The following is a 14,511-nucleotide window of genomic DNA, read 5'->3' as shown; positions in this document are numbered from 1 at the left end:
AAAGGCAGGATCTACAAGCTAGCAAATGAAGCCCAGATTTGGCAGACATGTGGCCTTTTGAACTCATATAAATAGCAAACCATGATTTCTCTTATTGAGTCTGATTTTGAGGTCTGATAAAAAATACCTGGCAGCCACAAAATTTGTGCTGTATCATCATGGTGTAATTAAATGATTCTAAAGGATACAATGTATTTCAAGAGACCATGGTTTGATCCATACACTTCTAACTTTTTGAACTCATCACAATGCCTGATCCTAACTTAGTGTCTTCGTGCCAGTGAAAAGAGAAAATGACAATTGTGATTGCTGATTCAAACTGAAAACTACTGCTTCACTGAACAATTTATTATTTCAGTTCTAAAATTATCCAAGCACTGTAAATCAACTTCAACTTCTGACTCATCTTTTAGGTTACTTCTGTTGAAGTCATTCTGAGAAGGAAATAGTACTGACTTCAAATGCCCTGAGACTGTGAGATTGGAATTACTTTTTCACTTTTTATACCCTAGATTTACACTTACCTCCTGATGTAAAGCTCATGTATTTCTGGTTGTTGACTGTTTCTTTGGAATCGTAGAATTTGAGAACATCTAGAACAGCTTGTGGATTCTTCTTTTGTTCAAGTTTTGTTATGTTGGAGGTTTGGAGTAATCGTGCCCATTGCTCAGGAATTCCCTGTGAACAACCAAAGGGAAAGAATGACAGATCAGAACATTCAGAAGCTACATTTTTCTGTTCCAGTAAAGTTCTTCACCAAGAAGCCCATGCTACCTGTAGGATTACACTTGGGAAACTGAAGTTACACTCTAGATTTAAAGTTAGTAACTTAATAATGCAATCATTCTCTTCTCTAATTAAAACACATAGGTAAAACTAGGACCCAACTTAAAAAGGGTGGGTTGGAGTATGACTGTGATAGAAAAAAAACAAAACAAATGAAAATCACCTCCATATTAACTCTGCTCATCCATGAAATGATGTTTAAGGCTTAGCTTTTTTTTTTCTGGTGACTCAGGGCAGACATAGCAAGACTTCTCTAAATTTATGCACAGCATAGTATAGTGCAGATCAATAGATTTTATTTGACTGGATATCATAAGCTGTTTCTGGGCATGTTGTAACTAGAATATCTTTTAGAATAAAAGGAAAGCCTCACCCTTGGTCAATTGATACTTTGTGATTACAAAATGTAATTTTTTGGATCTAGAGCTTTAATAGAAAGGGAGATAAAGAGGAGGCAAAAATAGAATTGTAGAGGAGCAATAACCACTGAGATGTTAAATAGTAACATTAACATTAGAGCTGCTTTGGGCATTTTCCCTGCAGCTTTCTCCTCTTCTCCCTTCATCCCCTCCTCCCCACTTCATTCACTGGCCACATGGACGAACCTGGGGACAGTGACAACGATGCCAAAGCCTTGTGCGAATTTGTAATAATCTGAAGCATTTAGAGCAGAGAGGAGGGAGTATTTGGAAATCTAGTCAAGGAGAATTGAAAAAATTACAGAGAGAGGTTAGTTTTACATTGAGCATTGAGCATTCTTTCCTACATGTTCAGCTTACAGAGGTCCCCATTTCATAATTATCTAACCTCCAAGAGCAACTTGGAGTGAGAAACAGATACACTGTTCCTGAAGTGCATCTAGACACAATTTCTGTGGCTTTGTCCTATGAAGTCTCGGTAAAACAATGTGTGACGTGGGCCTCCAGAGTTTGGGAATGACAACAAAAAAGTGAGATAAGCCAAGCAACAACTCTACTGCACACACATGAACCTGCTGCTGCAGTGCTATGACATCTCAAAGAAGCACTTTGATGCAAGCTTCTTTTGGGCCTGTGACGCACCTCTGGGAGCTTCCCTGGGCACATCTGTGAGCCATAGAGATCTGGCTGTAATGGACGTAAATAAAGAAAGAAAAGAAAGTTAAAACAGAATGTGGGACAACTTAGAAGGTGGGAGGAGATGAAACCAATGGGTCTGAATGGGGGGGGGATCCCATCTAAAGTGGAGCAGTTATGAAAATAGGGAGGTATTAACTAAATCAGGGGCAGGACAGGCTACAGGACAACAGATTTAAGAAAACAGAGAAAAGGACAACGTTCCAAAGTTTGGATACATAATTCCACTTTTGGCCAGGTGCTTCCTTCATAAATATGCAATAATAAGAATTATCATTAAACTACTGGGGGAATTACTAAAAAGGCAAAAACATAAATTTGGAGGGAAAAAGGGTGGCATCATAAACAGCTTCAATAATAATTTGTAAGTTGTTTGTATAACTGGGTGATCACAGGTAGTCACTGGCCATGTGATGAACTTACAAATTTTGGTTCCCAATTCTGGTTAACCATTTTCAGTTCCACATTTGAAGGATCTGCATGGCGAAAATTCAAAGGATGGCTATATGGTGATACTTAATTTAACATTTGTTATTGTTGAGGTGATTTTTCCATACTTTGTAGCTAAAGTCATGGCTGGCTTAGAGGAAACTAGATTGTGGATTTTCCACACAGCCAGACTCTATGTTTGAGTTTCTTAGATATTTCGACCAGGGAAAGGGAAATCATTTCATTTCAAACATAAGAATAATTTCCATTTTAATCCTGCAGTTCTGAAGTACCACTTCCCACAAAATAAGATCAGATGTATACAGCTTTATCTAAATAAAGATATTTATTTAGATTTAGATTTATATAAAAATAAGATATTATCTCCATTACTACAGAAACATGCTTTGACCCCACTGGTTTGATTTGAGATATAGGTCTTTGATTCCTAGCATTTAGGGTTACTCCAAGCATAGTGAAATAACACTTTTACATGCATTCATCACACGATTTGATGCTAAAGCCTTAAGCCAAAAATTTGAACTCAGGAGCCCATGCATGATCCCAGTTCTGTTTCTAAGTGCAATGAATAGCATTTGGTTAATACTGTAATGGCCAAAGGAGGTATTAAGTGTTACAAAATCAGGTATGCATTGCACATAACCACTAGAGCAGACATTACTAGCATGATCATTACCATAATCATTAGAATATTTGCAGTTATACATTCTCATGGCACTTTTCAACTTTTGTGATAAAGTCATGTGATCACTAGACAGCAGGAAAAAATGCTGTCAATTGCAGAAGATCCTCCAGACAACTATACTTACCACATGACTACACTGAGATAATTTCTATTTTCTTTTTGAAATTGAAATAAACCAGTTAATCAATGAAACCTGATACTTAAATTTGAATATAGGCCACAAAGGCACATAATCAGAAAACCATCTCATTACTCCAAATTGAGGCACAAATCCCAAAAGTTAGACAGCTAATGGAGACCTAGAAGTGTGAGCATCAAAAGCAGGAGCACGTATCAATGCCTGGCCATGTATACAATAACAGCTGGATGTACATCAAGCTGGGGATTGTCCAGTGTAGCCCAGGAGAATGGCAGCATGATACAACAGGCCAAGCATTTACCTTATCATAAGAAATAATAATTTATGTCACTCATACCATTTTTCCCTCTGATTGACTTGAAGCGACCGTCACAGGTCTAGAAGTCTGGAAGGGGGAGTTCTGAAGTATTTGGGACAAAAATGGCAATATAAAGGGTAAGGGTTTGTAATAGTTTAATACCAAAAATGTCACTTCCCAACCTACTTTTAACCTTAGGGTCCAAGTGTATGACCAGGTGTATAAGGTTTTTTGGGCCACTTAGCCATAGGGTAATCATCAAGCAACACATCAAATTAGTGTCCAAATATTTAAAGTAGCAGGCTCTTGTAAGACAACTAGACTAGACAGTTTAACAAATTACTCGAAATTCAACCTAAACAGCTACAATAATCAAATTTAGTAAGATGGCCCTCCACCTCTGTATGCAAACACAGTGAATTAGTGGTACTGTGGAATTAGGACTAAATTTTAAATCCTAACAATAAAATAATTTTTAAAAGCTTATTATCATTTTGTATTTCTAAAGTTAGTAAATGTAAATCATAGATTACGGTAGTAAAAAAAGGGAAAAATTTGGCATCTTTAGAAATAATGTGTGGACAAGTAGTTGTGAAAGATCACCAAGATGATAATAAATTGCATCAGATTTCCAAATTTAGCTGTGTCTTATCTATATATTCAATGGATTTCTAACAATTGACTGCATCCAAACAAATGACTTATTTCAAATTGGGTTTTGGGGAGGAATGGACAGGATTTTGTTTGGTTTAGTTCAGTTGCATCAATCTGTTTTTCAAGACTAGAAAGATTACCCATCACATATCCTAACCCATGCTTCTCTGGTTGGTTTTTTGGGTTCTAAAGAATAGAAAAGTGAAAATGGTTGGATTGCAGTCAGCAAGATGATGGTGATTCACTTTCCTTCATTTCCATTCAGAACTCATGAAGAAACAAGAAAGAGCTAAAGATAGAGAGATTGTAAGTCAAGCAAGTAGGAAAAAATAGAAAAAATTTAAAAAATGCAAATGAACTAGAATGCCGCATGAGAATAGTGCAGGAGAAAACTTTCACATCAAAAAGCAAAAAAGATGGGAAAAAAGAAAAGAAACATATGGAATGACAACAATAAAACATAAGAAAAACTTAAACAGAAGGAAAGCACGTAGAGAATAAAGAGGTCAAAACTGGAAATAAAAAGTTCATAAAATAAAAAAGGGAAGAGATATTAGACAAAAGTTATAAAATTTAAGTACTTTTACTGTTTCAAATGTAAAAAATAGTCAATATGATTGTTTAAGAAATCTAAACTTGTTCATTTTATAAAAATTATCATTTTTGGTGGTGATGATGGTGGTGGTAGTGGTGACAGTGGAGTTATATTACCTAAGTATTGCTAAGAGAATATTCTCAAATATAGTAAAGAAGAGAGGCTGGCTCAAATTCAAAGTTATTTGAATAACGTCACTGGCTCCAGTGATGAAATTGGTAAAATCCTGCCAGTATCTCAACTTTATCAATGTTAGTACTTCCTGATGCTCTCTTCTGCTTGCTACTGAGAACAAAGATATAATCAGCTCACATCACTTTACAAGGCCAAGATGTTTACTCAGTTTCCTTTTCATTCTCATATTGTTTACCCCCAGAATAAAAAATAATAATTCAGCTGTTGATTCAGAGACAAGGTTTGCTTCTCCAAATCAAATTAATGTGTCTCCTCTTTTCTTCTTTCACTTAATCATAAGACACATTCTACTCACTAACCATCATGTTATGAAACAGGAGATTCAATTATTTAATATCTGCTTTAACCCAAGAATCGATGGCAATGGTTGTATCAAAGATTTTTTTTGAATGCATTCAAAATTACTCATTATCTCAAAATGCACATTTTGACTGAGTTCCTTATTACTATGGAAAAAGGTAGTCGATCTTCCTGGGGACATATTTCTAGCCATATCTTTTCCATCTTCCATCTAAAAAAATCAGTGCCAGATCTTTAAAAAGAAAAGTATAAAATGTCATAGATCTGATATCTTGTGCTATTTGAGCACCACAAATATCCAAAATAAGTCTGGATCTATAACTTTCTAGAGAATTCTTATTAGTATTTATTACGGATTATATATAAAGTACATAACCACTACATATACATAAAATACCCATCCATATTTCCTCCTGAAACATGGGGTTTGTTGTCTTGAATGTCTACAAAATACAGCTGTTAAGCCTGAAAATAAGCTATGCTTTTGAAATCAAAGGGACGAACACATAGATTTTACAAAGGTTTTTGGCTATTGTGATAGCTTATCTGGGTAATCCAGGTTCCTGTGTAAAGCCTGAATTATTCAGACAGATTGTCTTCACTGGCCAAGTTGAGTCCATGATTCTCTGATTCACCTCAAATGATAAAGAATATGCTCAATCAAGCATGGTGTCTAACAGGACTATATCTCCTATGCCATGGTTAGTTAGCATTTTCAATCAAGTTGAAGACTATACAGCTATCATCCATTTTTGTTAAGATGGACAAAATAATTTTGCCAATACTCTGACCACCCATTAGTTCCATTTATGACTGTCTAGGCAAAGTCCATCTTACTTGAAATCATCAAAAACTTTAAGTCTGACATTTTGGGACATGGTGATTCTTGCTAGAAGCCTATTTTAATAAAGGATTTTTTTCATGGCTTACAAAACAAAATACAAAGCTTACTTACAGTGAATTCGCCGGTGACTGCATCAAACCCCACATGAATCGTATGTTCAAAGTCTGAAGGAAGAGAGATCTCTGGGCGTTCTTTCTCTTTCTTCTTATTGGCTAAAGGCAAAAATGTTAACATGTATTTATTTGGAATATAGTTTGCCATCCAAAATTGTACAATTAGGTTCATCAAAATAGTTACAAAGTTGAAAGACAATTGATTCCAATATAATTTTAACAATACTTAACTTCAGAAATAATTTTATTTGCAGAAGTGGCTGAGAGTTTGACAGAAAATGTTATGTTCAAATAATTTACACATTTCCAAATCCAACAGAAACAAAACCTGCAGTCAAACTAATTTATGTCCTTTACTAGTCTAATGTAATCAATAGTTATCTAGGTATATTGTGTTTAACTGGCTGTGTTGGATCAAATACTACTTGCTAAAGAAGAAATTCATTACACTCAAGTCAGGCTAAGGCTTACTATTAGAAATAATACAAAAGAAAATTGCTTACGCTATCTATAAAAGTGTTATGAATCGCTTCCATGTTAACCATAGCTAATTACCGAGTAGCTAGAACGTCTTTCATTCACACATTTACATTATGAAGCATGTCTCAACAGACTATTGTTTTTTTTCAATGAGAATATCATTGAAAATATATAACATTACAAATCTACCATTAAAATATTTTAATCATTTCCTACCCAGCACTTTGCTAGTAAAAAATACAAATTATTGCTTTGTACTGAATTAATTTTATTTAGTTCTTAGAAACCTCAAACCAGTTCCTTGGTTTAGTCACTATAGTTTGTAGCTATTTTCCATGTCCCTATTATATTCTGTCCTATTAGCCATTTAAAATCATTGTCCTTAAGTAGCAGATTTTTCATAGTGACACAATTATGAATAGGCACATCAATAGTTAATAAGTCAAAAGCCTTTAAAAATATAATCACTGAAGAAATTATGTTGGGAACTGTAATGAAATTAGTCCATCTTGAAATAGATCCCAGGAGAAAGTTACTGTGGAAATATTGTAAAATGGCATTTAGTAGCTTCCATAATAGACATACCAGCAGATATGAGCATGTATCTTTAATAAGGGTTCATTTCACACTCAAAGAACAAACAAACAAACAAAAGAACAAACCCCCCAAAAAACAAAACTCGCCCTCCTAATACTGGGTAAGTCATCATGAACCACATATGCTCAATTAAAATCAATCAACTTCAGAATTGCCAGGGTGGCTAATTTAGAATATTCTGGTTCAAATAGATGTTTCCTTAGTCTGAATTTCAGACATTAAAACAACCTTATAAGAATTGTTAGTTTGCTGGTTACCCAGTATAAATTTTAAATTCAAAACCACTTATGTTCAAATATCATTGTTATGGATTTCTTTTCTCTTTCTAACTCTCTCACTGCTCCATATCTCCAGTCAGAGGACAGAGAAATAGAGCAGAAATATGGAAATTCAAGTAGTAAGAGAATGAAGATACAGGATTAGAAAAGATGGAGGGACAAGGGTCTCTCAAAGCCTTTGCCTGGCCATGGAACACATTTGCAACCCATTTTGAGAAGTACATATGTACCATCTAACTTAACTTTAGTATACATTCTATTTTTACAGTGAGCCTACTTTATTGATGAATATTATCTTAACTGAACAGTGAAGTTTAGAGTTTTCTGTTGGTACTTCTATCTCTCTGCATGTTTGTGGACCATAGCGACCATTTACACTTGTTTAAATTCCATTTTTACTTGTTCAGAAAGGCAAAACAAAACAAGCAGCTTTTTGTTCTTGCCATTGCACTAAAGGTATCCTAGCTACTACTATAAACATTTTCTTATTTTTCTTCTTTCCTGATCTCCTATTTATGTTGGAAATGGCTAACCATCTCTTTCTGCTTCCTTGAAAATGTGGCCTGATTCTCCTGCTCCCTCAGTGACCATTCTTTATTTGATTGGCATTTCTTCTCCTTCTTCTGCCTTTCCTAGTGCACTCTTCAGCCTTTCACAATCACTTATTTATACTCATTCATCTTCGGTGGCATCCACTCCAAGATACTAACTCATGTTGAGTAAGTTCCTAATCTGTGGGTGGCAGGTGGTATATCCAGATTTCGTGGAATCAGACACTTTATATAAGTTGAAAAGAAAGCTCCCTTTAAGTAAAAACAATAAGATGTCAGAAACATGGCGGCATGAGTGGTGCTCCTTGAAATCTCCCCTGGAAGTTACAACAAATTGAACAGTTAAGGATACCCTAATTCAGCAAAGGATACCCTTCACAACACACAAGCATGTCTGAGAGATTCACTCATTGAAATGTCTGAAGGTGGGTGAATTGGTGCAAACAAGGGAGGAGGGAAGGGGGAAATGCAGAGACATGGCCGCAGCTTGTGGACACAGCCTGATTCTGTGGTCCCGGGAGAGGAAAGGATTGAGACTGCTGGGGCACTTTCTGTGACCCACAGTCCTAGCAGAGAGGTCAGCATATAATACAGCTGAACCCAGAGTTCATGGCAGAAACCTTAGGGCAAGGCCAAATATAGAAGAGTGAGAACTGCAGTTTAAGCCCTCATTGCCAGGCAGAAAACAAAGACATGGAGCCTGGTTGCCTGCCCCCCTCCCAGAGCTTACCTCCCTGCTCCCTCCCAGTGTTAGAAACAGGCCCCAGAAGAAACTGTAGCAGTGTTGGATTAGATAGCAGAATATAAACAGTGCTGAGAACTGGAGAGACAGTCCCAGATCAGCAGCTACACAGTTAGGCTAATTCTAGTGACAGGGAAAGGGCTGTATGGACAAGAAGGCTGTGGGTGGGAGGGTACCATGGCTCAGAGTAAAAAACACACCTGAAGCCTCTCCCAGCCCACCCTGCCCCCACATTTCTGGGCTAATACCTGTAGGGACACTCACAGCTGCTGAGACACTCAAGCTCTGCATCAAGCTTCAGGGACAGAATTGGGGTTTCAGGGGCTCAGAATGCCATTGCCCTGCGCATTCTTCCGGGGGTGGGGGGGAGCGGTGCCCTGTGACTGAGGCAACCTGATGACAGAGAAAAAGCCCAACTCCCAAGAAACCTTCCATTGAGTGAGAAGCCAGAATAGTGCAAGAGACAATAAAAGGCTGCAGTGAGGGAGAAAATAAAATGATCCAGAGACACCTACTGGAAAGCAAAAGAAAGACCTCTTCATATTAACCTGCTACAGAATCCAAAGCTGTACATTCCCGGGAAAAGAAATAATAATTAATTAATTGCCATGAATCACCAAGGTAACAAGGCAGCTCAGAAAGAAAATAAAAAGTCTCCAGAAAATGAAAATAAAGACACGGAAATAACTGACTTATATGACAGACAATTCAAGATTGCAGTTATGAAGAAACTAAAAAAGATGCAAAACCCCCCCAAAAAAAACCCTCAGATAGGCAATTTAATGACTCACAAATAAAATCAATTAACAAAATGGATATTTTACCTTCTTTATCCAATCATCTATTGGAGGACACTTTGGTTGTTTCCATGTCTTGGCCACCGTAAATAAAGCTGCAATGAACATCGGAGCACATATACCTTTACACATAAAGATGTTTTGGGGGAGATACCCAGGAGAGAAATTGTTGGGTCATATGGTAATTCTATTCTTCATTTTTTGAGGACCTCCACACTGCCTTCCATAGCGACTGCACCAATCTGCATTCCCACCAACAGTGTATGAGGGTTCCTTTTTCTCCACAGCTTCTCCAACACTTGTTATTTGTCTTGTTGATGATAGCCATTCTAACTGGTGTGAGGTGATATCTCACTGTGGTTTTTATTTGCATCTCTCTGATAATTGGTGATGTTGAACATTTTTTCATATGTCAACTGGCCATTTGCATGTCCTCTTTGGAGAAATGTCTATTCAGGTTGTCTGCTCATTTATTAATTGGATTATTTGTTGTTTTTGCTGTTGAGTTGTATGAGTTCCTAATATATTTTGGATATTAGCCCCTTATTGGAGGTTTTGTTTGCAAAAATCTTCTCCCATTCGCTTGGTTGTCTCTTTATTTTGTTGATGGTTTCTTTTGCTGTGCAGAAGCTTTTTAGTTTGATACAGTCCCATTCATTTATTTTAGCTTTTATTTGGCTTGCCTTTGAAGTCAAATTCATAAAATTCTCTTTGAACCCAAGGTCCATACGTTTAGTACCTATGTTTTCTCTGTGCAGTTTATTGTTTCAGGTCTTATGTTTAGGTCTTTGATCCATTTTGAGTTAATTTTGGTACACAGTGACACAATGGAATACTATTCTGCCATAAGAAAAGATGAAAAAATGCCATTTGCAATGAACGACATGGATGGATCTTGAGATTATTATGCCAAATGAAATAAGTCAGACAGAAAAAGTTGAGAACCATATGACTTCATTGATATGTGGTATACAAAACTGAAAACAACAAAGGAACAAGACAAACAAATGAAGAAACAAAAACTCATAGACACAGACAATAGTTTAGTGGTTACCAGAGGGTAAGAGGGGAGGAGGGTGGTAGATGAGAGTAAAAGTGATCAAATATATGGTGATGGAAGGATAACTGACTTTCGGTGGTGAACACACAATGTGACATATAGATGATGTATTATAGAATTGTACAGAAGAAACCTATGTAGCTTTACTAACAATTGTCACCCCAATATACAAATTTTAGAAAAATGAATTTTACCAAAGAGATTGAAAATTTATAAAAGAACCAAATAGAAATTCCAGAGATGAAGACCTCAATAAAAGAAATGAAGTATGAAATAGCTAGCTTAGGAAATAGAGCTGACCAGATGGAGGTAAGAATTAGTGATGCTGAAGATAGAAATCCGGAAATAACACAAATGGAACAAGAAAGAGACTTGAAAGTTAAAAGAAATGAAATAACTCTACAAGAGCAATCTGACTCCATCAAAAGAGCAACATAAGAATAAAAGAGGGCCGGCCGAGTGGCGCGATGGTTAAGAACTGGTTTGGGATGCCAGAGGGCCCCGGTTTGGATCCCATATATGAGGGCCAGTGACACTGCCCTCTACAGATAAGATGCTGAACAACAGCTCAACCTGGAGCTGGGCTACCGTGAGTCGCCGGTGACAGCATAGGCTGCAGCCCCTGTGGCAGTGGGTTGCCATGGGCTCCCATATGTAGCCAGCAGCCAGCGTGAGCAGCTAGCAGCTGCAGTGAGCGGCCGTCCAGAAGCCAACGACTGATCTGCCTCACCCGGGAAGAGCACAATGATGGAGCCAACTTGGGCCAGTGAAGCAATGTCCTCCACAACTAGACTGAAGAAAAAAACGACAGCAACTTGTCTGTTCCCCTTCCCCCAATTCCCCAGCGCTGGTCCCATCCCCCCAATTCCCCAATAAAAATCTTAAAAAAAAAAAAAGAATAAAGATATGCCAGAAGGAGAAGAGGGGGGAAAAGTGAACAAAGACTGTATTCAAATAAGCAGTCCAGGAGAACTTGTCAAAACTATGAAAGGCATGGAACCTCAAATCCAAGATAAACAGAACATCTAATTACCTCAATCCCAACAGGCCTCCTCCAAGGCACATTATACTGAAGCTGTCATAAATTAATGACAAAGATAGAATCCTCAAGACAGCCAGGGAAAAGAAGATGGTAACATACAAAGGAAAGCCCATTCGGTTATCATCAGACTTTTCCGCAGAAACTCTACATGCCAGGAGGGAGTGGAATCAAATATTCTAATTATTGAAAGAGAAATTATCGGCCAAGTATAATATATCCAGCCAAGTTATCCTTAAGATATTAAGGAGGAATAAAGACCTTTCCAGACACATAGAAGCTGAGGGAATGTTCCCCCAAATGCCTGCATTACAGAAAATACCGAAGGAGGTTATGTGACATGAAACAAAAAGCCAAAAGGTTTAAAAAAACACAATCAAGATTACTAATGGACAGACAGAAACAGGGAATGGCAAAAGCTACACAGAATAGGGCACTATACACATAAACTGAACATAAAGTGTAAGAAGATTTAAAAAAATCAAAAAGAGAAGAAAAAGACAACTTGCTATTGCAACTCAGAAATCAACCCATAGCATAAATAGGGATAATTTGTGACAACAAAAACATAAAAGGGGAGAGAGTAAAGGTCTGAATTTGCAAAGGGGAATGGGGATAAGAAGCACACTGAAGAAAAAGGACTACTGTATATATGAAACTTTCTATTGTGTAAAATTAATGGTATCCACTTAAAAAATCCACAACTGAGACAAATAACATAAAAAAGAGGGAAACAATCATAGAACACCATCAAACTAAAGTAACAGACAGAAACAAAAAGGCACATAAACAATGGAGACACTGAGCTAACATAAAAAAATAAAATAAAATGGCTATAGGAAAACCTCATATATGAGTAATTACCCTAAATCTAAATGGACTGAACTCACCAATACAAATGCACAGAGTAGCAGACTGGATCAAATAACAAAAACCAACCATATGCTGCCTCCGAGAGACAGATCTCGTCTACATGGGCAAATACAGACTCAGGGTGAATGGGTGAAAAACGATACTCCAGTCCAATGGAATTCAGAGGAAAGCGGGTGTAACCATACTTATATCGGACAGACCAGACTTTAGGACAAAAAAGGTAACAAGAGACAAAGATGGATACTTCATAATGATAATGGGGACAATACAACAAGAAGAGCTAACATCTCTCTCTCTCTCTCTCTCTCTCTCTCTCTCTCTCTCTCTCTGAGAGCACCAAAATATACAAAACAACTACTGACAGAATTAAAGGGAGGAACTGGCAAAAACCCACAATTATAGTAGGGGACCTAAATATACCATTGACAGCTATGGATAGATCATCCAAACAGAAAATCAGTAAAGAAATATTAGCCTTAAATGACACATTGGACCAAATGGACATAATTGACATTTACAGAGCATTTGTTCCTAGAACATCAGACTATACATTCTTTTCTAGTAAACATGGAACATTTTCAAGGTAGACCATATGTTGGGAAACAAAACTAGCCTTAGCACATTTAAGAAGACTGAAATCATACCAAGCATATTCTCTGAAAATAAGGCTTTGAAATTAGAGATCGACTGCAAAAAAAGTGGGAAAAACTAAAAATACATGGAGATTAAACAACATGCTATTAAAGAACACCTGGGTCAAAGAAGAAATAAAAGGAGAGATAAACAGATACATAGAAATAAATGAGAACAAAAAAACTTTGTATCAAAACTATTGGGATGCAGCAAAAGCAGTATTAAGAGGGAAATTTAGGGCCGGCCCAGTGGCTCAGTTGGTTAAGAGCTCGCTCAACAGTTTGAGCTCTGAGCAACAGTGGTTTGACTCCGGCCCGATCTGAGCAGCCACTGAGCTGCCAACTGGTGGCAGGATGGCTCAGCTTATATAAATAAATAAAATAAAAAATAAATTAATAAGGGAAATTTATATCATTACAGGCCTATCTCAAGAAACAAGAAAAATCCCAAAATAAACAACCTAACATTACATCATAAAGAGCTAGACAAAGAAGAACAATTGAAACCCAAAGTCAGCAGAAGGATGGAAATAAGAAAAATTAGAGCAGAACTAAATGAAATAGAGAACAAAGGAACAATAGATAAAATTAATGCAACAAAGAGCTGGTTCTTTGAAAAGATTAATAAAATTGACAAACCCTTGGCTAGACTTACTAAGGTAAAAAGAGAAAAGACACAAATAGGCAAAATCAGAGATGAAAGAGGAGAAATTACAACAGACACCACAGAAATGCAAAGGATCATACAAGAATACTCTGAAGGAATATATGCCACCAAATTCAATAATCTAGAAGAAATGCACAAGTTCTTAGAAACATATAGCCTTCGTAAACCACATCACAAAGAACTGGAAAATCTAAATAGGCTGATCTACATTAAGGAAATTGAAACCATCATCCTAAACCTTCCTAAAAGCTAAAGTCCTGGACCAGATGACTGCCCTAGTGAATTCTACCAAACACTTAAAGAGGATTTAATACCGGTCCTCCTCAAACTCTGCCAAAACATTGAAGAAGAGGCAATACTTCCTAACTCATTTTTGAGGCAAATATTACCCTGATACCAAAACCTGGTAAGGATAACACACAAAAGAGAAAACTACAGACTAATATCTCTGATGAATACAAATGCAAAAATCCTAAACAAAATTCTAGCAAACTGAATACAATAATATATTTAAAAGATTATACAACTGAATGGGAGAAGATATTTGCCAATGATATATCTGATAAGGGGTTAATATCCAAAATTTATAAAACACTCATTCAACTCAACACAAAAAAAACA

General features: G+C 36.7%; 1 protein-coding gene across 10 annotated transcripts in view; it reads right to left on the bottom strand.

The window, feature by feature from the left end:
* The window catches only part of PAK3 (p21 (RAC1) activated kinase 3), a 362,804-nt gene that overhangs the window by 104,229 nt on the left and 244,064 nt on the right, over positions 1-14,511 (bottom strand). For 8 of the 10 annotated variants that reach the window (XM_019660229.1, XM_019660231.1, XM_019660232.1 and 5 more), the window contains 4 exons: positions 6,173-6,273; positions 3,513-3,575; positions 1,848-1,892; positions 525-678 (listed from right to left, as the gene is read on the bottom strand). In XM_019660229.1, coding sequence (XP_019515774.1) covers positions 525-678; positions 1,848-1,892; positions 3,513-3,575; positions 6,173-6,273 — 363 coding nt within the window. The remainder of the gene's footprint in view (positions 1-524; positions 679-1,847; positions 1,893-3,512; positions 3,576-6,172; positions 6,274-14,511) is intronic. The other 2 variants (XM_019660236.1, XM_019660237.1) reach the window with 2 other exon arrangements.

The sequence above is a fragment of the Hipposideros armiger genome, unplaced genomic scaffold (assembly GCF_001890085.2).
Source record: "Hipposideros armiger isolate ML-2016 unplaced genomic scaffold, ASM189008v1 scaffold_314, whole genome shotgun sequence".
NCBI classification, from domain to species: domain Eukaryota; kingdom Metazoa; phylum Chordata; class Mammalia; order Chiroptera; family Hipposideridae; genus Hipposideros; species Hipposideros armiger.
This window is presented reverse-complemented; position numbering and strand designations above follow the sequence as displayed.